At 40.1% G+C, this 27,215-nt stretch overlaps 1 protein-coding gene across 1 annotated transcript; it reads left to right on the top strand.

Moving 5' to 3' along the window:
* Positions 1-536: 536 nt before the first annotated feature.
* lcor (ligand dependent nuclear receptor corepressor) lies at positions 537-24,973 on the top strand. The gene is made up of 4 exons (XM_053616488.1): positions 537-1,264; positions 6,982-7,272; positions 22,269-22,359; positions 23,863-24,973. Exons 1-4 carry the CDS (start codon positions 1,168-1,170, stop codon positions 24,893-24,895), a joined length of 1,512 nt encoding a protein of 503 aa, XP_053472463.1. The 5' UTR covers positions 537-1,167; the 3' UTR covers positions 24,896-24,973.
* Positions 24,974-27,215: the final 2,242 nt, after the last annotated feature.

The following is a 27,215-nucleotide window of genomic DNA, read 5'->3' as shown; positions in this document are numbered from 1 at the left end:
CTCTCTCTCTCTCTGTCTCTCTCTCCCTCTGTCTCTCTCCCTCCCTCTCCCACTCTCTCTCTCTGCCTCTCTCTCTCTCCATCTGCCTCTCTGTCTCTCTCTCCCTCTCTCTCTTCCTCTGCCTCTCTGTCTCTCTCTCCCTCTGTCTCTCTCCCTCTGTCTCCCTCACCCTCCCTCTCTCTCTCTCTCTCTCTCTCTCTCTCCCTCTCTCTGTCTCTCTCGCTGTCTCTCTCCCTGCCTCTCTGTCTCTCTCTCTCCCTCTGCCTCTCTGTCTCTCTCTCTCCCTCTGTCTCCCTCACCCTCCCTCTCTCTCTCTCTCCCTCTCTCTCTCCCTCTCTCTGTCTCTCTCGCTGTCTCTCTCCCTGCCTCTCTGTCTCTCCCTCTGCCTCTCTGTCTCTCCCTCTGCCTCTCTGTCTCTCTCTCTGTCTCTCTCTCCCTCTCTCTCTCACCCTCCCTCTCTCTCTCCCTCTCTCTGTCTCTCTCTCTGTCTCTCTCTCTCCCTCTGCCACTCTCGTTTAGGAATTAATAGCGGAGGCTTTGAGATGAGATGCGTAATAAATTAATTGCACACACGAGCGTTTTAAGGACAAAAACCTGACAAATGTCTTGAAATAAAACATCTGAATGATGTCTTCAAATGTGGTAACTGCTAGGTTTGCATTAGGTGAGGAATAATTGACCCTGGTCCGTTGAATTATTCGCAATAAAAAAGCACACCGAGGTGTAACTCCGCTTCGCGTCGTGGCCGCATCACCACCTCGGAGTGTGTATTATTATTATTATTATTATTATTATTATTATTATTATTATTATTATGCGTAATGCAAACCTAGCCGTGGATTATGTAGATTAGATAGTCCATCCTTTATTCTGGGGATGTAAAAATAGTTTAAAAAAAAAAAAAAACCGTACTTGTCTGTGGATATGTTAAAAATCTCCCCCCAAAAACCTTAACATTTTCAGATCTGTAATCTTTAATTAGATTAAAAGTAATACATTGACTGAACGGAACAGTCGATCTCATGGTGCATTTAAAAGATGCTGTGGCCGGCGATCACCTCCACCCTCTCACACCACCACACCATCCTCTTGTCCGAGCTCTGATGACGTAGCCCCGGGGAAGTACACAGCAGAGCGCGCGAGACCGCGGGATGGGGCCGATGGAAAATGGCGTGTCTGTGTAAACGTCAACAGTGTACCATCAAAGGACATGCTTTTCGTCAGGAACTTGAATCGTGGAGACATAAGCTTATTCGATGTGTAGGTAAGTTTATTTAACATCTGATCTGACAGGAGAGCATCGGTTGGTTTAATAAGGACGCGCACAGCTCCAGAAGCTCCGGTGCTGCGCGTGACAAGCGCAGCGGATTTTTATTTATTTTTCCTCTTCACACCGTCTCCTCCCTGCAGCAGACAAACCTCGCTGCTGTTTACTCCGTTCTGTTTTCATTTGTGCTTTGTCTTTATTGAGCATCCCGTTTTGTTTGATTCTCGGTGCAGGACTGTCACGTGCATAAATTGTGCATAAGCCGATATATCGTGTTATTTCGCCATAGTGCACGCGCTCCATTTTATTTTAGGCCTGCAATATGAGACGTTCTAAAACGCTTAATGTTGAAAAGCTTTGCGTGGATTAATGCACTAAATCAACGACCAGGGAAAAACATTTCTCTCGCATATAAAGAAAACACTTAACATGGCTTAATGTATTAAGACAGTGATATTGGAGGACCAAATTTAGTATACACCTTATTATTAAAACCTACTAGCCTATATACACTGCCCTCCACTAATATTTGCACCCTTGGTTTGAGCAAAGAAGGATGCGAAAATTGTCTTTATTGTTTAACCTTTTGCTCTTTTGTTTAAAAAATAATAATAATAATTTGGCTGCAACTAATGATTATTTTCATAATCGATCAGTTGGCCAGTTATTTCTTTTCGATTAATGGGGGGTGGGGGTGGACGACTTTCAGTACCATTTTTTTTCCTCATTTATTTAAAATAAAATCCACAAACTGAATGTTACAAATATAAACTTAACACTAAAACTTTACACAACTGTTTGTCCAATAATATAAGACTGTAAAGAACCCAATACACAGACACACACCAGAATATATATTATTCATTTAGGACTGTAGTTTAATTCTGTGCTTTTTTTTTTTTTTTTTTTTTTTTTGCATCTATAAAAATTAATACATAAATACTTATTAAATATACATAGTAGTATTTATGCATTACTTTTTATGGATACACAAAAAGCACCGAATTAAACTGCAGTACTAAATTAATAATAAAAACTCACTTTCACTGCACCTTATGGTTTCTGTTACTCACTGCTTTTAGGAATATTGTTTTATTTTTGTTCATAGTGTTTTAATTAGACATTACAGCTCTTACTTGCACTCCCACTGCGAGTGAGGAGCAACGCGGCCTCATTACCAACAGATCACTTCCGTTATAATAAACGACAGAATTTACACTGCAAGTGCACAAATACACCATATAATGACGACAAACTTAAATTAAACTAAACCTTTTTATGCAATTTGCACCAGTTTCCCTGTCCCTTGCACACAGTGTAGTATTTTGGATACAAACATAAGTTTATGTTCGTGCATCACTGTCGTGTTTCAGTGCTACACAAACTCATCTCTATAAAGTTTGATCTTCAGGGTGTTTAATATAAAACGCTCACCTGCCTTAAAGGACTTGGGTCGCACACGTTCTTCCTCAGACACTTGATGATTACGCCGATGTCTGATGGTGACTGAGGTCATGTCGGGAATAAAAGGTAACATTAACATAAACAGTAAACCGCAGAAAGTCATTGTCGGTGACTCTGGGTGTCTGCTAATGCTAGCAGCATCACATTGCATGCATATGACGTCATGCGCCATTGACTAGGAAGCAGCTTATACTTCCAGTTACTAAAAAACTAATGTGTTCCATTTGAGACGATATTACCTTTCTAAAATTCATACACTAGACCAGTGGTTCTCAACCTTTTGTGAGCTCTGGACCCCTAGCATATTTCAAACAATCCACAAGGACCCCCTCACTCCACAACAATTATAGGCTATATATTTATCAGTCATTTCTGTGTATGTTGTTTTATTTTACTAATATTCAACATTAGTAATATTAACATTGGACATTCAAAATTTAATCAAAACATTTCAAGATTTTTTTTTTACATTTTATTTTTGGTGTGACATTTAATTTGACTCTTTGAATTATCTTTTGTTTGTTTTATCCATCAATGCAACACTTGAACTTCTCTACCACTCAGGTAGAGAAATTATCATTTCATTTGTAAATAAATTTAAAATAAACACATCAGTGAACAATCGTCAGCTCAGCTCACGTGATATTTGTGAATGCACGCAAATAACCAAATTGATTAATTTTAAAACATCTCCTTTTAATATGTTTTGATACATTTAACAAAATTAAAAATAAAAACATTTTTAAAACTTTCCTATGGACCCCCTGCAATAACACCATTGACCACTAGGGTCAAGATCGCTCTGTAGATAATTAGTGGTGACAAGTGTGAAGATCACTAATTGTTCTCAGCAATAGCTGCCATGTTCTTTCTCAAAACACGTGATTAATCTATGATTAATACTTTTACAAAATGTTTGCGGCTCACAAGTCAAAATATGAAAAGTTTATATCTCAATCATACCTTCACAAAATCATGAAAATGTCGTTAATTAATGGCGACATTGGCAAAGTTTGACCGGGAATTATGATTAGGTTTATTAACTTATATGCTTAAAAATTTCAAATCACAAAATCATTTGATATCTCTGTTATCATACCATCACAAAACCATCATTAAAAATATTGTTAATTAATGGCTACGTTAGCAAAGTTACTGTAACCGGGAAACATTTTGTTATTATGGCTGTGTTGTCCTTTATTAGAAAATGTACCATTAGCAATTTAACAAACATATTTCACTATTAAAAATCACACAAAATAAGTTGATATCAAGATAAGTTTACTTACTTAAAATGGCACATGAGGGCACACTCCCTTCTTTAACTTCATAATGAAACCGGTCTCAGCAGCAACCTACAGACGAAGAGGACCACCTTTTGTAATTATCTACCAATCAGTGCATTAGTTCTCTGGTTGCCAGGCAGAACTCCTTGCGTGGCCAATCACATCAAAGGAAGACCAGCGTGAGCTATTTTAATGAATCATGATTTTGAGTTCAGAACACTTGAAATCTTAAGTTTATGTATGTTGTAGGGAAATAAGTTAAACGAACTTATATTTTTGAGTTATGCTCAAAATGCAAAATGTTAAATAATGTTTAGTCAAGATTACTTGATTGTTTAAGTAAGGACACCATTAGGATTTCCAGTGTAGGGTTTTTTTTTGATAGACCTGTGTTGTTTTCAATTGTTGGCTATCCATGAGAGCAGTATTTTTGTGAATTCTTTTGAACAAAATATCAGAAGGTTAAACAATAAAGCCAATTTTCACAGCCTTCTTTGCTCATATTTACCAAGGGTGCCAATATTAGTGGAGGGCACTGTACAGGCAAGCAGATGAACCCAGAATCTGAAATCAACGTGCAAAGTTTCATGTTAACATTTTTCCCACGCAGTAAAATTGCCAGTGTTAAAGCGTCATGAAACACTAAACTTCATTTTCTGAGATTTTAACAGAGGTGTTCGTGTCACACATCATAAAAGACAATCTCAGCATCTGTTCATTTTAATTGTAGGAGAAAGCTGGTCAATTTTGAGCTTTTGTCTGCTATTTTCGTCTTCCTGGTTTAAAACTTGGTCACAGGCAGTGATGTGGCAATGTACTCTAGTACTTTGATGACTTGTCGGTGTCTCATAATTATTCATGAGCCTGTGTGTTCTTATCCTGTGAGAAGATGCTCTCTTAATTATTCATGACAGCACGTGGTGCTTTCCTGCAGATGTAGTAGATGAGAGAGGTTCTGATGGGTCGCAGGTGTTTGTTTCAGTGATGTAAGAGTTCGAGTGTGTTTATTCAGGAGAGCTATGAGAATTGGAGAAATGTGGACTTCTGACTTGTTCATGAAAGCAGTTTGCGTCTGCACAATGATGCGGTACTCAGTCCTGAGGACTTTTCCATCCATTCAAACACAGTTTTATGTGCCTTCATTTATTCATCAGATTCATTTAATCAGATTCATTTCAGTTCATTTACCTGTCAGATGCAAAGCGCTTTAGTTTAACGGTGTTCATTAGGGATGCACCGATCAGGATTTTTACGACCAAAACCGATCCAGATACCAATCTTTTCTTGTTTAAACTTTAATCAGGAGGTCATAAACACTTAAATGTAAGCTCTCTGCTCATGGTCACTGTTAATTGAGTAAAATAATAGCAATGAGAAATACAGTTGGTTAATTGATAAATAAACAGCATAAAAATATTTATTTTAAAATATCTTAAACAATAAAGAGTCCTAATTAAAAGTAGACTAACACAAAAATTATCCATATTAGGAAAAAGTCTAATAGCAAATCGATATTAAATGCAACCCATAGTAATTAAACATTATTTCATTTCTCATTTTATTTATATTTTATAAAGTTATTATAATATCTATTTTTTATATTAAATGATTTATTTATAACTAAGCACATTTTCTGTCTTTACATTTTAGTTTTTTGTTTGTTTATCAGTTTTAGATCGTTTCCCCAGTACAGTGTTGCCAGGTCTGCTGATAAACTTGGGTTTTTGGGGGGATTAAATAAGAACATGGAAACTGGAGTTGACTTTCCTAGTGATATCTGGAAACCATGAGTTTAAATAAAGTGAATGAGCTATTAGAGTTAGTGAATGGAGAGCAGCAGTGTACTGTATGTTTACAGACGGAACAGTTGCTAATCTTGATTATGATTGGTGAGGAATTATTTAATAAAGAAGTCTGAATTAAACCCAGCTTGTATCGTTAGCATTATTATTTATTTACTCCGCCCGACGTCACTGTGTCTACACGAGCAGGTCGCAGGTTCAGGTAATTTTGCGGGATCAATAAAAGATGGCGGTTTGTGAGATCGCAAAGTTGAGAGAAGCAGATGTTGTACAGAGTTACTCTCGTCATCATAATGGCTTCTCTGCAGTATTTACACACTTGTTCGGTTGACTGAGGTGATGAAAAACAGTGTGAAAGTAATTTTTGGTTTAAATACTGAATGCATTCTCATAATTTTGCCTGCTTTACATTTTGAGTATAGGATGAGGAGTGGATGATGAACCCCCTATACATTAAAAGTACATACTTATTTACTTCTTTGCATATTTAAACACTGTCTTCTCTATTGTGATGAATTCTGAAATCATGTTGTCTGCTACCAATTCCCTGTTGCATATGGTTCTTTGCCAGTCTGTCGTACCAAAAACAAAGTTTTTCCTTAACAGTTGTAATAAAAAACACCACCTATAGGGCTGAATGAAGTCCTATGACTGAAACCCTGCTTTCATACTTATTTTTGGTGACTGAACTTTCTCTAATCATATTTTACCCATATTTGATGGTCGTTTATTTACTTTTATGGGAAGGGTGGCTCGATGACAGCAAATATTGCTTCATGCAACACTTTGTTGGAAGGTCTCAACATGCATACATATCCACGCAAGAAGGCATTTACCCTATTAGGAGTGGTGAAATAGGACCAAAGCATTTCTACAGATCAACGCGTATTCACAATCAAGTTCTGTGATGAGTTTTTTCTAGTAGGCATGGACGATGTAATAATTGATATTGTGATAATAACCATTATACATTTTATTGCTATTAAACTCATGTGTCTTTGCTTTTATAACTCTTTAGTTACTCACTGTAAAAGTAATTGACTGGACATTAAAATTATTTCTGTTACAATTTGTTCTTTTTTTTTTTCATAGGTACAAATAATTAAATTGGATCACACTCATAATATTTATGTGCATTTCTTTCTACTTCATTCTACCACAGACCTACCAAGCATCTCAGATCCCCTTATCCCTCCAGTCGCACAGGAGATTATGCAACAAATGATTCGAAAGCTTGCCACGGAATATACCTCAAAAACCAGTTCAGCTCAGGATATACCCCTTTCCCAATCAGTACTTAACAGCACCAAGTACCAAAGTCTGCCAAAAGCACCCTTGCTAGACCCAGCTGCCTCATCACAGAACCCTGTCCTCTGCAAACTTTTCATGGCTGACCAGGATTCTCCACTGGACCTCACTGTTAAGAAGACTGGTGTTGAGTCCAGTAACCAAGGTAAATTATTTAATTAAGAGCTAATATTAAAAATAAATACAAGTAAAATAAAATAATATTATGCAGTTCCATTAAAACACTGAATTATTGTCTTTTAATTTATTTATTCATTTTCATATGATTCATTTACATGTGATTCATATTCATGTGATTCATTTACGTATGATACATTTACATATGATTTATTTACATGTGATTCATTTACTAATTTGCTTCTCTTTAAATCCAGTTTTAGACTGTGATATTACAAAGGTCTTTCCAGATTGTTACTTGCCACACTGTATGAGATAACCTCAGTAAAATTGCCTGAATTTTATAATATATGTTGACCAAGTTAGGTTTAAATCCTCTAAAAACAGATTCACAATTGAATAACATTACTCTGTTCCAATTCACATCCTTCAAAGCATTGGCATGTTTTGTTTACTCTCACAATCCCTCAAATTCCCACTCCCAGTTGTACATGTGTCAGCGCCCTCTGGAACTCCCACTATCCTAATGTTATTGCGCCGTGACCTCGACTCCAAATCCTCACATTTATTCTCTAATTGAGTCACAGTCGCAGTGAGAGACTCGATAGTAGTCTTCATATGAACTATGTCATCGGTGCAACCGGAGAGTGTTTCCATTTCCCCAACGGTACCTTTCAGTGTTGACATGGTAGCCTCGGTAGCAACTTTATCACTAGCCAGCTGTGTTTTCACGGCCTGCAGGTCAAGCTGGATAGTAGACAGTGCACCCCCAAGATTCTCCTGGAGCTCCTGGAGCTCCTTTTTTAAAATATCGGCAACGTCCTTCCTCAGTAAAGCCAGCAGCTTGAGCCTGAGTGCGGTAAAGTCAGGGTCACCGCTCGGCGACGCGGATTCAGGGGAAGAAGGGGACTCGCTCGCGGCGCGCACACTAGACCTCAGTCGTGTCTGAATGCTACCACAGGTTTTCGTGTTCTTTCCAGACATTTTAACGTGCTACAAAGTTAAAAGTAAGCGGAAACGAGGAAACGGAAAACAAGGAAATGGAGTAGAATCAGACAAAATCTATTGTATGCGCAAATTAATTACAATTTTAATCGGAATCAGCAGGAGCCTCCAACTTCGCGTCCTACTCCATCGAACTCCGAATTCGAATCCAAAAAAAAAAACCATTGAATTATTAATTGAATGTGTAATAATAACACTAACTGAACTGAAGTGTACTTGTACAATTATATGCTTGATTCACTGATTCACATTTGTGAATTCCCTTGTGTGTGGACAGTTTACAATACCTTGCACTCATTTTAATTGACTTGGTTCTGAATAGTTTGGCTTCTTGCAATATCAACGTAATATGCAAGACAAGTCAATAAAAAAAGGCAATAAATACAGGTTTATTGAAATACAGTGTAAAGAAGAAAAACACCAATCAGCTACTTAACTAAGAACTTCTAAAGTATAGGAACAGACCAAAGGAATAGTGCATGTGTGTGAGAGTGGGAGAGAGGAAAATGAGGAAAGTGTGTGCACACGTGTGTGTGTGTGTGAGAAAGAAAGCAATATCATGTGAACGTGTGTGTGTGTGTGTGGACGCATGCTCTTCCCTAGAGCTCATGTGTCGGGACTTTTAAGCAACGACGATGCAGTGTCTGGATACTTTTTGTATTTTTTTATTGCTTCATTGTGGATGTTCTGAATTAGCGTTTTGAAGAGCTTCATGGGAGATGGCGTTGGAAAATAATGCCAAGAACGTCTTCCTTTGAAAGATATCGGGGAATGTGACAAAGGTAACTACATTCTTGTGGGTTTTTCAAGAAGAAAGACTTGAAAGCTCAACCTCAAGAGTGGTAGGATATTCTTCATGCTTGTAGCAGAAACAGGATGAAGCAGAGTGAGGCCCTACTCTAGGTTCTTGCTTGGCTGAATACTTTTCTTCTGCTACTCAGTTTTCTTAGATCCTGATTCTTCTACTTTAACTATTGATTTCTCATCTGCACTGCGATCAGGTGAGATGTTCAAGTTTCTCATGAAGGGTGTCGAGTTTGTGTAGGCCAGCAAGAATGTTCTTTATGGATTTGCACAAACCTTTAAAGCCATTTACAGGTCAAGTGTCTGAGGTCAGTTGCCAAGGTTGGAGTGTGCTCATACATAGGGTTGAGCTAAGGTCAGATAACTGTTTCTATATAAATATATACAGTATCTCACAAAAGTGAGTACACCACTCACATTTTTGTAAAAATTTGATTATATCTTCATGTGACAACACTGAAGAAATAACACTTTGCTACAATGTAAAGTAGTAAGTGTACAGCTTGTGTAACAGTGTAAATTTGCTGTCCCCTCAAAATAACTCAACAAACAGCCATTAATGTCTAAACCACTGGCAACAAAAGTGAGTACACCCCTAAGTGACAATGTCCAAATTAGGCCCAAAGTGTCAATATTTTGTGTGACCACCATTATTTAACAGCACTGCCTTAACCCCCTTGGGCATGGAGTTCACCAGAGCTTCACAGGTTGGCACTTGAGTCCTCTTCCACTCCTCCATGACGGCATCACGGAGCTGGGGGATGTTAGAGACCTTGTGCTCCTCCACCTTCCATTTGAGGATGCCCCACAGATGCTCAATAGTGTTTAGTCCATCACCTTCACCCTCAGCTTCTTTAGCAAGGCAGTGGTCGTCTTGGAGGTGTGTTTGGGGTCGTTATCATGCTGGAATACTGCCCTGCGGCCCAGTCTCCAAAGGGAGGGGATCATGCTCTGCTTCAGTATGTCACAGTACATGTTGGCATTCATGGTTCCCTCAATGAACTGTAGCTCCCCAGTGCCGGCAGCACTCATGCAGCCCCAGACCATGACACTCCCACCGCCATGCTTGACTGTAGGCAAGACTCACTTGTCTTTGTACTCCTTACCTGGTTGCCGCCACACACGCTTGACACTATCTGAACCAAATAAGTTTATCTAGGTCTTATCAGACCACAGGACATGGTTCCAGTAATCCATGTCCTTAGTCTGCTTGTCTTCAGCAAACTGTTTGCGAGCTTTCTTGTGCATCATCTTTAGAAGAAGCTTCCTTCTGGGATGACAGCCATGCAGACCAATTTGACGCAGTGTGCGGCGTATGGTCTGAGCACTGACAGGCTGACCCCCCACCCCTTCAACCTCTGCAGCAATGCTGGCAGCACTCATACGTCTATTTCCCAAAGACAACCTCTGGATATGACGCTGAGCACGTGCACTCAACTTCTTTGGTCGACCATGGCGAGGCCTGTTCTGAGTGGAACCTGTCCTGTTAAACCGCTGTATGGTCTTGGCCACCGTGCTGCAGCTCAGTGTCAGGGTCTTGGCAATCTTCTTATAGCCTAGGCCATCTTTATGTAGAGCAACAATTCTTTTTTTCAGATCCTCAGAGAGTTCTTTGCCATAAGGTGCCATGTTGAACTTCCAGTGACCAGTATGAGGGAGCGTGAGAGCGATGACACCAAATTTAACACACCTGCTCCCCACTCACATCTGAGACCTTGTAACACTAACAAGTGATATGACACCGGGGAGGGAAAATGGCTAATTGGGCCCAATTTGGACATTTTCACTTAGGGGTGTACTCACTTTTGTTGCCAGGGGTTTAGACATTAATTGGCTGTGTGTTGAATTATTTTGACGGGACAGCAAATTTACACTGTCATACAAGCTGTACACTCACTACTTTACATTGTAGCAAAGTGTTATTTCTTCAGTGTTGTCCCATGAAAAGATATCATTTGAGTGGTGTACTCACTTTTGTGAGATACTGTATATATATTTATGCTGCATCTACACCAATCAGCCATAGCATTAAAACCGTGACATTTCACGAATAGGTGAAATAAATAACATTGATTTTCTCATTACAGTGGCACCTGTTAAGGGGTAAGATATATTAAGCAGCAAGTGAACAGCCAGTTCTTGAATTTGATGTATTGGTGGCAGGAAAAATGGGCAAGCATAAGGATCTGAGCAACTTTGATGACTGAGCGACTATACGACTGGGTCAGAGCATCTCCAAAACAGCAGGTCTTGTGGGATGTTTCAGGTATGCAGTCGTTAGTACCTACCAAAAATGGTCCAAAAAAGGACAAGGGTCCTTGGCACAGTGACAGGGTCATGGGTGCCCAAGGCTCATTGAAGCCAAAGGCCATGAATGATGAAGGCTAGCCTGTTTGTTCCGATCTCACAGAAGCTTCCCACTGTAACACAAATTGCTGAAAAAGTTAATGCTGGCTATGGTAGAAAGGTGTCTGAACACATAGTACATCGCAGCTTGGTGCTTTTGGGGCTTTGTAGCTGCAGACCGGTCAGAGTGCCCATACTGACTCCTGTCCATCGCCGAAGGCGCCTACAATGGGCACATGAGCATTAGAACTGGACCATGGAGCAATGGAAGAAGGTTGCCTGGTCTGATGAATCATGTTTTTTTTTTTTACATCGTGTGGATGACTGGGTGCGTCGCTTACCTGGGGAAGAGGTGGCTCCAGGATGCACTATACTATAGGAAGAAGGAAAGCTGGTGTGATGCTCTGGGCAATGTTCTGTTAGGAAAACTTGGATCCTGGCATTCATATGGCTTTTACTTTGACACGTACCACCAACCTAAACAATGGAATGATTTGAGGAGCATAGCAAAGATCTCAAGGTTTTGACTTCAAATTTTCCAGATCTCAGTCCGATCGACCATCTGTGGGTTGTGCTGGACAAATAAGTCCGATCCAACTTACAGGACTTGAAGGATCTGCTGCTAACATCTTGGTGCCAGATACCACAGTACCCTTTCAGCTGATTGGAGTCCATGGGTCAGAACTGAACGATATTATACGGGTGGTTTTAATGTTATGCCTGATCAATGTACAGTATATGCTAATCTATAACTACTTTTTTGAAGTCCTTTGTTCAGTTACAGTTTAGATTCAGACATTCGGTAGCAGTTTAAGCGAAATGTTTGTTTGCTTAATAGTTTGTCTCCTCCTACTGGCTGTTCTAATTATAATCCTTCATAATGTTGACATTGTCATGTGACTGATCAGATGATCAATACAGAAATTAGTGTTTTCCATGCTGTCAAAGGGTATGGGTGCTTCTCAATACTCAAATTGATGCTTCCTCATTTCTTCACTCCTCCACTCTCCAGCCTGTGACCCGGAAATTGATCGTCAACCATCTTGAAGGACATATCAGTTCTCTAATTGCACCGCGAGGAGGCGAGGAACGGGGAGTGCGGAAGCTTCCAGAGGTGCTAGGAGCGAGGATACACAGATGTATCCTATGCGGAAGTGTTTCTTGTCGAAAAACCTGACACGTATAAATTGCCCTCCTCCTTTACATCTGCCACAATCTCAAACAGAAAGTCCTTTGATGATGTGATGGAATTTTGTGTGAAATATGATTAAATAATAATATGCTTACAATGACTATTGTAATTAATTGATCCTTGCATGTTTGGATATGCAAAGCTGCACAAAAAATTTGATGATTTATGTATTGTTCATTAATTCATTATTCAATAACCCAGACATTTCACATACTATCAGTGCATTTTGCTTTATTAAGAATGTTATTAACCAAGCTCCATCAACATAACAGCAGATAAAAAAAAAAGGATAACGGCAGATCCCTGAAGCGCAGTGACGTAATCCAGCTGAGCACAGTCATCATTAATTGACGTCACTCTGAAGCGGTGCTTGAGACAGCGAGGATATTCCATTTGACTGGCTTCAATTCTTCTCTCCTCACATCTCATCCTTGCATCCTTCTCTCACATCCTAAGGCGGGGTGTGTACATGAAATGTAATTACTATTAATGTAATAAGTAATGAAATATTAAGGCAAGGAAAGGAAATGAGGATGCACAAATAAGAAATGAGAAGCACCCTATGTCTCAACCAGCTCCCTAGTTCAGCAAAAAAGGACTCTTTCAATGGCAAATTTTGAGTATATAAAAAATCCCACAATGCACCACAAAAACCAGGGAGCATTGATGCTCAATATGTTCCCTTACTAGAAATAATGTCATGTTTCCTGATGCCTCTCAGCTCGAAAAAAATGGGGGATGAACTCTCAGCCAACTTCCAGCTACAAATGTAAGTAGCTTGTTATCATTGTTGTAGCTCTCAAAAGATTACTTACATTAGCGATTTTTTTTTTAACTTTATTTGACATTCTATACACGATTTGCTTGAGTCTAACACGTTTCAAGTGTTTAATGATTTTTAAAAAAAAAATCCATTAGCCTGCCTACGATTCTGCTTGACAGGTAGTGTGGTGCAATGACATTTCATACTAGGTACTATTTTCTGGACCTTAGTGCCACCTAGAAAGATAATAACAAGTGCAGTCATTCCGAAAACACTCATTAGAATGATGGCCGCAAGAAGCACCCAGATTTTAGTGTGATGTCAGCCGCACTCGGGGCGTATGGCCTTGGGGCCAGCTTGGGGTATGGCATCTGGTCCAACTTCATGGGCTGCGTGCGGCAACGGAACTACGAATTCAGGTGAGAGGAACTGTAGAATTTGCTGGCTTTTATCTACGAGAGGGACAGTGTTCAGGTGCTGTTGGGGTCGTTGGGGATCAGGAAGGATGTCGAGATCTCTCAGATCCTGGAGATATAGAGTCCCAAATGGCTGCTCATGTGGGTGACGTCTTCCTCTAATAACTGCACTACTCCCTCCCCAGTCTCGGCATCAAGTATGAAAGGGCCCTCAGGAATCTGGCCTGGGTCTAGGATAGGGGCTGGATGTGCAGGGACTTCCTCAGGTGGGAAGTCAGCCACTTCTGGTACTGCCCGTGGGGAGTCTCCACATGGCATCAACAACTGTCTGTGCTCTGGAGTGTTACCACCTGGTGTGCTCTTAAGGGTGTCACTGTCGCTAGCTGCCTGTCGGCGTGCTTTGCGCTCTGTCCTCCTAACTTGTCCAGGTATTCTGTGGGACAGACCTGTCTGGGGGTCATCCAGATCACTGTTGCTTGTGAAGTCTAAGTCCTCTTGGTCATCTACAGAGGGTGAGCCGTCTGCTTCTTCGGCGGGACGAAAGAGTCTGCCTTTCCCTCTTTGATTAGGATGCTGGAGCCTATCTTCCCCATCCTCAGTAGGGCACAAAAACCTGCCTTTTCCCGCCCCGGGAAACTGATCTTTGCTTCAACCTTTACCACAGTTGGAGTTGCTGCAACCACCTTGAATGGTCCTTCTCTTCGAGGGTCGTTGAAGTGCTTCCTTTTGAACATGGGTATGTGCACGTAGTCCCCTGTTTCCACCAATCTCTCTGGTGTGGTGACGTCTTCACAATGAAGTGCCTCGTGAACCTGCGAATTCAAATGCCTGTGGATTTGGGTTAGGTGGTGCATATATTCCTGCATTTTGCCGTCTAGTTGTTCAAGAGGTGGGCCCTTGTAGGGACCCCGAGTAAATTCCATAGGCATAGGGCAGCCCTTCAACATCTTGTGTGGGGTTAGATGAGTAGTACGGTTATTCTGGGACCGCATTTTCATTAGGGCTAGTGGCAATGCTTGAACCCAATTAAGCCGCGAGCGTTCACAGATCTTTGCAACCTTGGTTCAAGCCCCAGCACTGCTGAGCTGCCACTGTTGGGCCCTTAACCCTCTCTGCTCCAGATGCGCTGTATCATGGCTGACCTTGTGCTCTGACCCCAGCTTCCTGACAGGCTGGGGTATGCGAAAAAAAGAATTTCACTGTGCTCTAATGTATATGTGACCAATAAAGACTCATTATCATTATCATTAAAGCCCTCTTAAACAGGAAAAAGAGAGCATTCATGGCAGGAGACAATGAGGAGGTCATTTCAGTCCAAAAGGAGCTAAGGAGGGAGGTGAGGAAAGCAAAAAACAGCTACCGGGAGAGGCTAGAGTGCAAGCTGGAAAAAAACAGGGCCAAAGAGGTATGGGAGGGCATGAACAAGAGTACTGGGCTTAAAAATTCCAGACCAGCCATGGAGGGCAGCCTGGAACATGCAAATGAGTTAAACCGGTTTTTCAACAGGTTTGACTCAGCCCCCACCCCTAAGAGCTCAAATGGACACTCACACACTACTGATGATGAGGACAATACAGGAATCATCACAGACACAGGCACCCTAACAACCCCCTCCCCCTCCACCAGTCCATTAATAACATCAAGCCAGGTGAGACGGGAGCTGTCTAAATCAACAAATCTATGGGCCCAGACAACATCAACCCCACGCTGCTCAAGGTGTGTGCCACACAGCTTGCAGGTGTGTTTCAATACCTTTTCAATCTTTCTCTAAGGCTGAAAAAGGTGCCACAACTGTGAAAGACCTCCTGCATTGTTCCGGTGCCCAAGAAAAGTCATTCCAGTACCTCAAATGACTACAGACCTGTAGTGCTAACCTCACATGTCATGAAGACCTTTGAGAGACTGATCCTGAGGCACCTGAAGCTGATCGTAAGTGACTCCCTTGATCCGCTGCAGTTTGCATACCGGACCCAAATCGGCGTGGACGATGCGATCATCTACCTACTGCGTAGAGCTTACTCACACCTTGAGAGGCCAGGAAGCACATTGAGAATCATGTTTTCCGATTTTTAAAGTGCATTTAACACCATCCACCCCCCTGCCCTCCCCCCCAAAACCTATTACCATCCAGGGGGAGAAAATAGAGATGTTGGACTTGTACAAGTTCCTGGGAGTGCACATCAACAGCAAGCTGGACTGGTCGGAAAACACCGAAGCTCTCTACCAGAAGGGACAGAGCAGACTGTTCTTTCTAAGAGACTCAGGTCGTTTGACATGAGCAGCAAGCTACTGCAGATGTTCTATCAGTCTGTAGTAACCAGTGCGCTGTTCTTTGCTGTGACATGCTGGGGAGGTGGAATTAAGACTCGGGAGGCTGACAAACTCAGCAAGTTGGTGAAGAAGTCTAGCTCTGTTGTTGGTCACAAACTGGACAATCTGGAGACAGTGGTGGAGAAGAGAATAAGAAACAAAATCAGGTCCATTTTGGGAAACCCTCTTCATCCACTGTATGCTGAGCTGCGGCAGATGGAGAGCACCTTCAGTCACAGGCTCATCCCCCCAGGTGCAAGACGGAACGCCTCAGATGTTCCTTTGTGCCGACAGCCATCAGACTGTACAACACCTAGCCACCTTGACCTTACCTTACTTTTGACTTCACTAAAAATATTCTGCTACACTGTTTTCATATGGGTACCATACTGTACTTTTTGTACTGCTCACACATCACATCACTTCTTCAAAGTTTTTGTTATATGTCCACACTGATCATACCATACAGCTGCAATATGTATATAGTATTATACATATGCGATATGTACATGGACTACTTGCATAGTTGGACTGTACATTGTTGCTTGCTGTATATACTGCTCATATGTATGTGTGTGTGTGTGTATAATATATATATGAGAGAGAGATTGTGCTTATGTCTATAAATATTGATACATACTGTATATACTCTTTATGTATCCCTGTATTGTTCTCCTTACTATCTCTTTTATCTCTTCTTTCTTTTCTTTTTGTCTTTTTTTTTTTTACTGGGCTGTGACACCCTAATTTCTCCAGCTGGGAATTAATAAAGTATTATCTTATCTTATCTTAATAACAAAAGTACCTTCAGTCTTGTGAGCCTGACATTTCACAATTGCTAGTTCGGCTGGCAAAGTCACAGCATACAACAAGTCTGATATAGCTGCTCCATGAGTAATTGTGGACCCATCCTCCCACTGAAATCCTCTCTGTGCCCATATAGGCCCAAATACATATGATGTACACCATATGCATATGCTGAGTCAGTATAAATTGTACAGCTTTTACCACTCCCTAGTTCACACGGAGCAGTCAGAGCCCTGATTTCTGCCAATTGTGTTGAGCAGGTATAGGGTAAAGAGACCTCCATTACTGTATTTAATGAAAGCAGATCCAACCTAGCCGCTATGACAGTAAATCCAGCTTTATTCCCTATATTGGCTCGAAAACATGACCCATCTACAAAGAACACACGTTGTGCACTTGACAAGGGCTCATTCTCTAAGTCGGCTTGTGCTTTAAAGAACTTCTCTGATTTGGACATGCATTCATGGGGCAACTCACCTTGTGGAGTAACCATTTTGACAGTGGGGTTGACTGTGTTCCATATTTCTATAGTTAACTCCAGGGCCGACAGAATGACATCGTACGTCGTGATCCGCGAGTTGGTAATGGCAAAAGACTTGTGTACAGTGTGACTGGATGCCCCATCGTAATTGAGGATTCCTTTTGGTATGTGAATGCGGCAACCGCCAATGCCCGATAACAAGGTGGCATTCCCTTCTCAACATTATCCAAAGTGGTACTGTAGTATGCTATAGGTTATTTACCTACACCTTGTTGTTGTTGTGCCTATACAGCAGATGCAAAGCACCATTTTTCTGAAATGTACAAGTGAAACGGTTTACCATAATCAGGGTTTGCCAATGCAGATGCCGATCAAATGCAGCTAACGCCCCAGGAGTCCAGGAGCAGCATTTGGCTGTGTTTGGTCTGTGCTTTTGATTAAATCACGAAGAGGGTGAACTATTAGCGCAAAGTCACAGACCCATGGTCTGCTAAAGCCTGCCATTCCTTAGAATGCCAACATTTGTTGTATTTTTTGCGGTTGGGGCACTTTCCTTATGGCTCCCATGTGTTTAGGTGAAATTTTGTGGCTTGCCCCTTCTAGGACACATCCCAAGTACTCTACTTTAGGTTTACAAAACTGAAGTTTTTCTTTACTCACTTTGTGGCCGTTTTCGGCTAGCATAGTTAACACCTTTACCGAGTCATCTTGACACTGTGTTCTTTAGTAGGGCTGCAAAGCAGAAGGTCATCCATGTACTGCAACAGGGTGCTATGACAATTCAGAGTATCAAGGTCATGAGCTAGAACCTGGTTGAATATAGAGGGACATTCACAATATCCCTGAGAAAGTCACGTGTACGTGTATAACAATATACACATACACAACAGTCCAACAAGTGAACGCAAATAGATGCTGTGAATCTGGGTGGAGAGGTACACTAAAAAAATGCAGAGCACAGATAAATTACCATAATACCATTTTGTTGCCTCAGGTATGTTTGATAACAACTGGCGTTTCAGGTACCATTATTTTGATCTATAGCTCTCAAATCATGTACCAACCTCCATTTATCTGAATCGAGCTTCTTGACAGGAAAGATTGGAGTATTGCAAGGGCTCCTGGTGGAGATCAATACTGCATGAAATAACACACTACATGAAAGGTAATATCTGATAAAGCATAATAGGTACACTTTAAATCATGTCTCTCATGAAGAATAGGTGACTTTGCTAATGGTTCGTCACAGTGGCAGCCAGCCAATCAGAACTGACTTCTGGAAAAATGAGTTAGCCAATGATATTTGAGGCTACAGTTAAGCCAGTTGGGCCTGCCCACAGCTGCCAAAAATAAAAAGTATTTATGCTAGCAGAAGCAATAGTAGAGAATGTGTGGGGAATGAGCCTGCTTGTGTATACAGATTTTTCCAGAGCTCGTTTTGTGGACGTGAGGGTTTAAAATGAGCATATGCTGTAAAATGGGTCCCTGTGTCTGAATCAATAGAAAGGGCCAGGCCGTATCAACTAAAGACATGGTTCACCAGCAAGACTGTGGCCGTCTCGGCTGTGTCATTGGATGCTAGGAGGTGCTCAACCCACATGGTGAATGCACATGTTGCTGTCAGGTGGTATTTGTTAGCTCTCAAGGATTTTGCTACTGTTCCAACCCAGTCTACTTAGAGACTGGACCATGGATATGTTACCCCCTCCTCTAGGTGGGGCTTTGTTTTAGGGCCGTGGTGGTTGGAACTGACAACAGACCAAGTAACTCTTCACATATTTACTGACATCTTGGGCAATGAAAGACCAGTAGGCTATGTCTCTGAGGGTTTTACAAATGGCTTTTGCACTTTGACCACCACATGGCTCATCATGGGCATGCTGGATCATCTCCCCCCTATGGTTGGAACAGCCTACTGTGGTGGTTCATCACCAGGGGCATAGCCTAGCAGTCCTTTAATGAGCTTTGTTGCTCAGGTTTCTAGAGTCGTGCAGTGTCTCAGGAGAGATGGGTTGTTTTTCAGAGCCAGTCACCAGCTGGGAGATGGCCCTGGTTACAGGATTATACTTCTGTATGGCAACCAGGTCATCAGCACTCAATTTCCTCCCCATACACACAATTGAATGTTTATCTTTAGCGTGGTCAAGTATCTCACAGGCTTACCTATGAGCAAATATGTCTACTGTGCAGGTGTCTGTTTCTGGGAGCCATTCCTTGAGGAACTGCCGTGGAGTACCCCCTAGTGCTCCAGCATTGGCAAGGTGATCAGCCTCATCATTGACCTTTTTGTCTGGCCCTAGGGTCTGTGGTGATCTTTGTCTTTCCAATAGATTCTCATCCCGTAGTCATTGGCAAGCTTTCTTAATATCCTTTTCTCTGCCATTCTTCATGCTATTCTCCTTCCACAATATGATGTTTGATACAAAGCTGTACTGAGCATAGTTGGAGTCAGAGAAGATGACAGACTCTTTAATGCTGGCCTTGAGTGGCCTGTTGTAAAACAACAAGCACATTGTCAACTTCTGCATATTGGCTAGTCTTTGGACCAAGTTTGTGCTGTTGTGGTTCCTGGACAGATCTATCTTGCCACACTATGCCCACTCCAGCTTGTACCAGGTCCTCACAGTGGAAGGAGCAGTCATCTACATAGACTATTGGTAGGTTATGGCAGACATTATCATGGTAGAAATGATGGTTTGAAGATAAGGATCGGTTAGTAATGTTTGTTGGTTTGCATGGTTCATTTCCACAGTCACAGTTTAAACCCTGTTTAAATTCTGCCGGTCCTTGCCCAAGGAGCATTCTCTGGTTCTGAGCATATTTCCCGATCATACCTTTGCAGTGCCATCCAGGCCGAAATAGCTGTTTTGATTTTGTGCCAAACATATTAGGCAGGCTTGGAATGTTTTTTTTTTTTCTTTTCCATGAGCTATTGGTGTAGCTTCTTTAATGTTACCATAGGTCTCTTGAAAGCCTTCCTGATAATTTTCATCTTGTTCTTTTGTCAAACGTGTAGGGACTTTCTGTTCTTGGTAATGTCACTGTGGTGCCCCATTTTCTCCACTTGTTGATGATGATCTTCAGTGTTCCATTGTACATCTGTTTTAGAAATTCCTTCATACTCCCCTCTTGATTGATACCTTTTGACAGTGAGATTCCACACATATTTTGTAAGTTTTTGTGGACCATGGCTTCTGAAGACTGATTAATCCAAGATGTCAAGAAAATCCTACAGAAATAGCTGATCTTTATTTGGGTTTAATCAGAATCACTTAGTTGATGATGTGTGCAATAATTACTTTTGAACATAAGTTTGAATGTGATTGGTTAATTCTGAGCACAGTCACAGGCCCCTTTCTAAGAGGGTGGGTACACTTTTGCAACCAGGTTATTGTAAGTATTTATTTTTTTTCTCCTGAAATGTTACTATTTTTTATTCACTTGAATTCTCTTGGTTGCTATATCACATAAAAGGTGGGAAAAAAAGACAGTTAATCTTGGTTTTATTTTTTATATCATAAAACCTGAAATTTTAACATGGATGTGTAAATATACACTGTTTACAGTCATTGGTGTGTATATGCTGAGCTACTACCACACAAGATGTGTGGGCGTGCTTCCTGATGTGTGTAATTGAAGAACAATCAGGAGAAAAAGTATGGTTGGGACTTTAAACACACCACACGTGGTAGATGGCCAGGAATAGAAACTTTAAAAATAGTCCTGATGACAAAATTAGTTCCAGAGTGTAATAATGTTAATGGGTATAATGCTACAGGGTTTGGGGCTTTTTTTTTTTTTTTAAAATGGAGATTATTGACTGAGTCGGTTAGCAGAGTGAGATTGCATGCAAGAAAGAGAAAGAACAAAGAGAAAGGAGAGATTCATGGTGCTGAATGCTATTACCTTCATTTCAAGAATGCTGATTGTAAAGTCAGTTTACAGTTTCAAAATCAAAACAGCTGAAGTAAGTAAGCAATACTATATTTTCCTGCCCAGATGTACGCTTTAGTGTTTCAGTTCATCACAATCATGAGAGGAATGCAGCTTGAGGGCTTTTTTTATATGTTTACTGAAGACGAACAATGAATGAATGATGTCTGTCAAGTATATATTTAGAAATATATAGCAATCTGATGATGCCGTAGCCATCTGTGGCTGGGAGCTTTGGAGAGCCAAATTGTCCATGCTCTGTGAGTGGGAGGGTTGGCATACTCTCTTTCCTGTCAGCTACAAAGAAACAAAAATTAGAAATCTGTATGTGTTATTGATCAGCAATAAAAAAAAGGAACTATTATCAATTATCACTGAAATTGATTAAAAATTAAGCAAAGTATCGAGCTGAAATGGGACAGGTGTTGATTCCTATCTATGACAGGTTAACAGAAATACTGTGTGTTCATTTCCTTGCTCAAATTTGTAATTCGTTTTTTTTTGTTTTGTTTTTTTTAGGTTATTTTATAATCTTCTTTTAGGTACACAGTATATTTTATAATGTAAATAAGTACACAGTTTGAAAGGATTAGCTTAAAAGGCAGAAAATACAGCAATTTCCTGCATGTCTACAACAATTGCTAGCTGTATGTTTGAAAACTGCTACATCCCTGTATAAAATATAACAGTCATCAAAAGATCAAATGATTTGCAGTCGTATGCATGTGCAAGCACTGTCTGTCTGAAAAATAAGTAGTTATTTAAAGGATGAATTTGAAATCACTGAATTTATTTTCAAATAAATATTAATTTATTTAAAGTCAAAATTCATATTAAAACAGTTTTATTACTTTTCTCTGACATAAAATAATAATTGCAAACTTAAAATGAACAAGAAAGAAACACACAAACAACAACAACAACAAAAAAAAAAACAAGTAAAAAGGGGATACTTTTATATTCACAGATGGAGTCCTGGATCTCTCGACCAAGAAAAAACAAAGCAGAATCTCTCTCGATCCCACTCATGACTTCTCTGTCATACCTGTAGTGAAAAGGTGAGCACAGCCATTTTTATCAGGTTGTTTTGTTTTTCTATCCACCATTTCAATTCTGTTGTGTTTCTGCCTTACTGCCTAATTTTCCTTTGTTATTTCTGATGCCATATTCATTCAGGTATTAATTCAATTTACTGTTTTAACATTGAAAAGGCTAGATAGTGTTTTTCCTCAGCAACTGTTACATATTATTCTTTTCCATTTAACATGGTTTACACCCTATTGACCATAGTTTTTGTTATACTTGTTTATTTAATATACAGTATACTATAAATTGAAAGTAATAATAATAATAATAATAATAATAATCCCAAATTAGTTCCTAATGAGTTAAAGAAGGTACATAAAGTTTATAAATCTGAGTGTTTATGACAAATCCACAAATATGAGTGCATCCTACTGGATGTAAAACAGGTTTAATTAGTTGGGCAACAATGTAAAAAGCTTATTTTAATTATATTCCTAAATCTAATTTCAGCAACAGCCATAGTAAGATAAGTTTTTGATTAAGTACAATTGCACTGACATACTACCTGTTACTTTTTTTTCAAAGGATTTATATAAAGAAATAATATATCGGTAATGAATAACTGGTGAATTTTACTTAAATTTACTTAAATTTTACTTTACTAAAATGCAAAATTACACATTATTCATTGCATTCATTACATAAATTAAATGTACATTACATAAATTAGATGTGGACACTACACAAGGATCTTTTTATTTATGTACGGTATTCTGGTTATTTTACTAATTTAGAGTTAGGTTCTAGGTTCTTATTGATTTGGCAGTTTGCAATGATGTACACTATATTGCCAAAAGTATGTTTACACCTGACCAATCATATCCATATGTGCTTGTTGAATATCCGATTCCAGATTTAGTCCTCTCTTTACTGTTATAATAACCTCCACTCTTCTGGGAAGTCTTTCCACTACATTTTTAAAGTGTGACTATGGGGAGTTGCCCATTCATCCACAAGAGCATTAATGAGGTCAGGCACTGATGTTGGGCAAAGAGGTCTGGCATGCAATAAGCGTTCCAATTCATCCCAAAGATGTTTAATGAGGTTGAAGTCAGTATTAGTTGAGGTCAGACCACTAGAGTTCTTCCACACCAACCTTGGCAAACAATGTCTCAATGGACCTTACTTTGTCTACAGGGGCATAGTCATACCGGAACAGGTTTGGGCCCCTTATTCCCAGTGAAAGGAAAGCTTAATGCTACAACATACAAAGACAATTGTGTGCATCCAACTTTGTGGCATCAGTTTTGGGAAGGTCCACATATGGATGTGACAGTCAGGTGTCCACATACTTTTGGCCATATAGTGTATTTATGGTTTAATGAATTTATATTTGTTTCCCTCAAAATACTGTTTATTTTTGGTACGTTCATATGTTGATCTAGAGGCAGTTCAGTATATTGTAATTTTATTCCTAAAGCTAAGCATGGAGAGCCTTTTTTTCTTTTTCTTTTTTTTTTCTTTTTCTTAATCAGGCAACCCGTGATAACAGATCAAAAGTACCAAGAAATTGATGAAAAGGATGGATTGCCACTACAAGGTTTGCAAGATGGCATTTGGGGGGACCATACATGCTCTGCCCCTATTAAGCCTCTACTTGCCAAATCACTTCTTATAAAGGAGGAACTCCTGAGTCAGAAGCGTCGCTTTCTTGGACAACCCTCACCTCTATCTTTGGCCAGCTTAGAGATGGTAGGTTTTCTCAATTCCAGTCAAACACACCCTCTCCTGTCTCCTGATGGCTTCTGGGAGAAACCACAACTAGATGGTGTACTGGAGTATAAATCGGTCAGCAGCCATATTAGTGATCTAAAGAACCTTCCGCTTGTCTTAGAAAATCATGGAACCTTCACCAAAGGTACCAGTGCCTGCCATAGCAAGTCCCATGATATCTTTGCCATTACAGCAAAGAAAGATGCAAGAAACTCCCCTCCAGTTGACTTGAAGATTCCACAAGTAAAGGGTATGGATCTCTCCTGGAACTCCAATGGCAACATTTCTGATATATATAATTACAGCTCCATTTCTATGGGCAGTGTGCAGAGAGAGAATTCTCTCAGCAGGAGGCTTAGGGCAATTTTGCCCAAAGAGAGTAGTAGAGCTGGCTTGGGAAACCTCTTTGATGGCAGTGGGGTGAGTGAATATTTAGGCACTGATGCTGACCAATCAACATCTGGACCTCAGTATCCAACGTCAGATCCAGAAGCAGATCCAACAGTCTCCAAGCAGCCACGCAAAAAAAGGGGCCGGTATCGCCAGTATAACAGTGAGATCCTGGAAGAGGCTATTGGTGTGGTGATGAGTGGGAAAATGAGTGTTTCAAAGGCACAGAACATTTATGGTATTCCTCATAGTACCCTGGAGTACAAGGTGAAAGAGAGGATGGGAACACTGAAGAACCCACCAAAAAAGAAGATTAAAATGATTATGAGGATAGATAGAAAAGACTCGGCAATTACTGCAGCACCAACTGCCACATCCAGCACAGTGCAAGAGGATGTATTGTAGGTGGTGAGAAAAACAAAAAAAATTAGTAAATACACCATGTTGGAACAAAATGAAATATTATTGGCAAAAGAACACGGCTTTAACTATGCCAGTTTGCTTTGCAGTATCTGGGGTAGCACAACCATAAGCATCCAATACAATGGATAAAGAACAATATTACAGTGGTCACTCCAAGCAGTTCTTAGGTTTGTTATTTAATCTCACAAAAGTAACCATTATTAAAGCCATGAGGGTGGCAAAACCAGATTTTTTTATTATTTTTTTTATATATATATAAAAAATAAGGAACATTATGAAGTTTAAACCTCTACTTGCCCTATCCCCTGTCTTCAGCTACATGCAATTTAAAAAAGCATTTTGGGGGGCAGTAAATATTGGTTGCAGTTAGCAAGTCAAAAGAATGACACAAGCCCTTTCAAGAAAGAATCTTTTTCCCTCGCGTCCCACAATTCCCTCTCTCATACTACAGGTTTGTAATATACTTTGGTAATTTAAATTTTAAGTCTGCAATGATTCTTATTGGGTATCTGATGCTTGGCTGTCTGTCTGTCTATTTAGATAATATTACATTACAGACATTTATAGTCTGTTAAATTAAGTTAGCCATGTTCATTTGGAACATGTTGCTTTAGGTAAATAGTAATTCAGGGATGAATATGAGTATTTAAAAAGGTTGATTCAATTTTTATTTTTTATTTTAAAAAATGTTTGTTTTCTTCTGGACTGTTGTTACAGTCTGGGACTTACCAGATACTGGTGATTCTGGTGATAATTTGGTGACCTGATTACCTCAGTGTTATTTGCATTATGCACTTAACAGTCTGTGTGGCTCACTTCATGATACTAAAGAAGTGTCGTCCATTGGGAGCCTCATTGTTTGTTTGTTTTTTGTACAGTCCCCTCCAAAAATATTAGACAAGGCCAGTTCTTTTTCGTTTTTGCCATACACTGCAGACAATTATGTTTCAGATCAAACGATTAATATGAGATGATGGATCAGCATTTCAGCTTTTATTCCCTGATATTTACATCAAGCTGTGCAATGTAAGCTGTGCATACCTTAAACAACTTAGAACATGGCACCTTTTGTTCGAACCCAGCCATTTTCAAGTGATTAAAAATATTGGAACATATAATAGACAGGTGTTTCTTGTTGCCCAGGTGTTCCTTGTTGTTGCTTAAAGAAATAATAGCTCTGAATGTCTACTCTTGGTTGAGCCCTAGGTTTCACCTGTGAAGACTGCATTTGTTGTTAAAATGGATAAACCAACATGAATGCCAGAGAGCTGTCTATGAAAGAGAAACAGTCTGTCTGCCAATTTACAGAGAAATGCACCCAGTCTAATAGGGAGGAATTTCATCAAGCAAAAAGACAGTGGCCCAAAACATACTGGCAATACTACAAATGACTTCATCAGGGGGAAAAAGTGGATGGTTGTAGACTGGCCACGTCAATCACTTGACCTTACCCCAATTAAGCATACATTTCACCTGCTGAAGAGGAGACTGAATAGAGAAACCCCCAAAACAAACAACTGAAAAAATAGCTGCAGTACAAGCTTGAAAAAGCAAAAAAGCATACAACAGTTTGATGATCTTAGTGGATTGCTGGCTTGATACAGTTATTGCAAGCAAGGGATATGGAATCAAATATTAAGTGGTATTTACTGTATTTTATTTAAGACCATCTGTTGAGTTCTCTGGTGATCCAGAGGCTAAGGATCCCATGCTCTCACCACCGTGTCTCGGGTTCGATTCCCGGGCAGGGAACCCCAGCCACTCCACTCAGTGCCGGTCCCAAGCCCGGATGAAAAATGGGAGGGTTGCGTCTGGGAGGGCATCCAGCATAAAACCTGTGCCAAATCAAAATCTAAGCAGACCCTGCCATAGTGTGGGAATAATGCTAGGAATAAGAAGTAGGCTTTAAGACCACCTATACTTTTGCCACCAGAGGGGCCAGGTTTTAAGTTGTTTAACACATCTAGATGTAAATATCAGGAACTTAAAGTTGAAATTCTGATTCCACTTTCAACCAAGAGTAGACATTCAGAGCTATTACACCTGGGCAACAGAAAAACACTTGTCAGTTACATGTTCCATATTTTTGATCACTTGAAAAATGGGTGAGTTCAAACAAAAGTTACCATGCTCTAAGTTGTTTAACACATCATCAGGAATGAATGCTGAGTTTCTGATTTATCATCTCATATAAATCTTTTGATCTCAAACCCAAATGTCTTCAGTGTATAACAATTTTTTTTAATTGCATTGCCATTCCAATACTTATGGAGGGGTTACTGATGAGTTGTTACTGATCATT

This window comes from Ictalurus furcatus, chromosome 27 (genome assembly GCF_023375685.1).
Source record: "Ictalurus furcatus strain D&B chromosome 27, Billie_1.0, whole genome shotgun sequence".
NCBI classification, from domain to species: Eukaryota; Metazoa; Chordata; class Actinopteri; order Siluriformes; family Ictaluridae; genus Ictalurus; species Ictalurus furcatus.
This window is presented reverse-complemented; position numbering and strand designations above follow the sequence as displayed.

What these genes read in the sequence shown, in the direction of transcription:
- lcor (XM_053616488.1), top strand. Translation starts at nt 1,168, where the DNA reads ATGGCGTGTCTGTGTAAACGTCAACAGTGTACCATCAAAGGACATGCT. An exon ending in TGTTGAGTCCAGTAACCAAG is followed by an intron (nt 7,273 to 22,268) that starts GTAAATTATTTA and finishes TTATATTCACAG; the next exon opens with ATGGAGTCCTGGATCTCTCG. An exon ending in GTCATACCTGTAGTGAAAAG is followed by an intron (nt 22,360 to 23,862) that starts GTGAGCACAGCC and finishes TTTCTTAATCAG; the next exon opens with GCAACCCGTGATAACAGATC.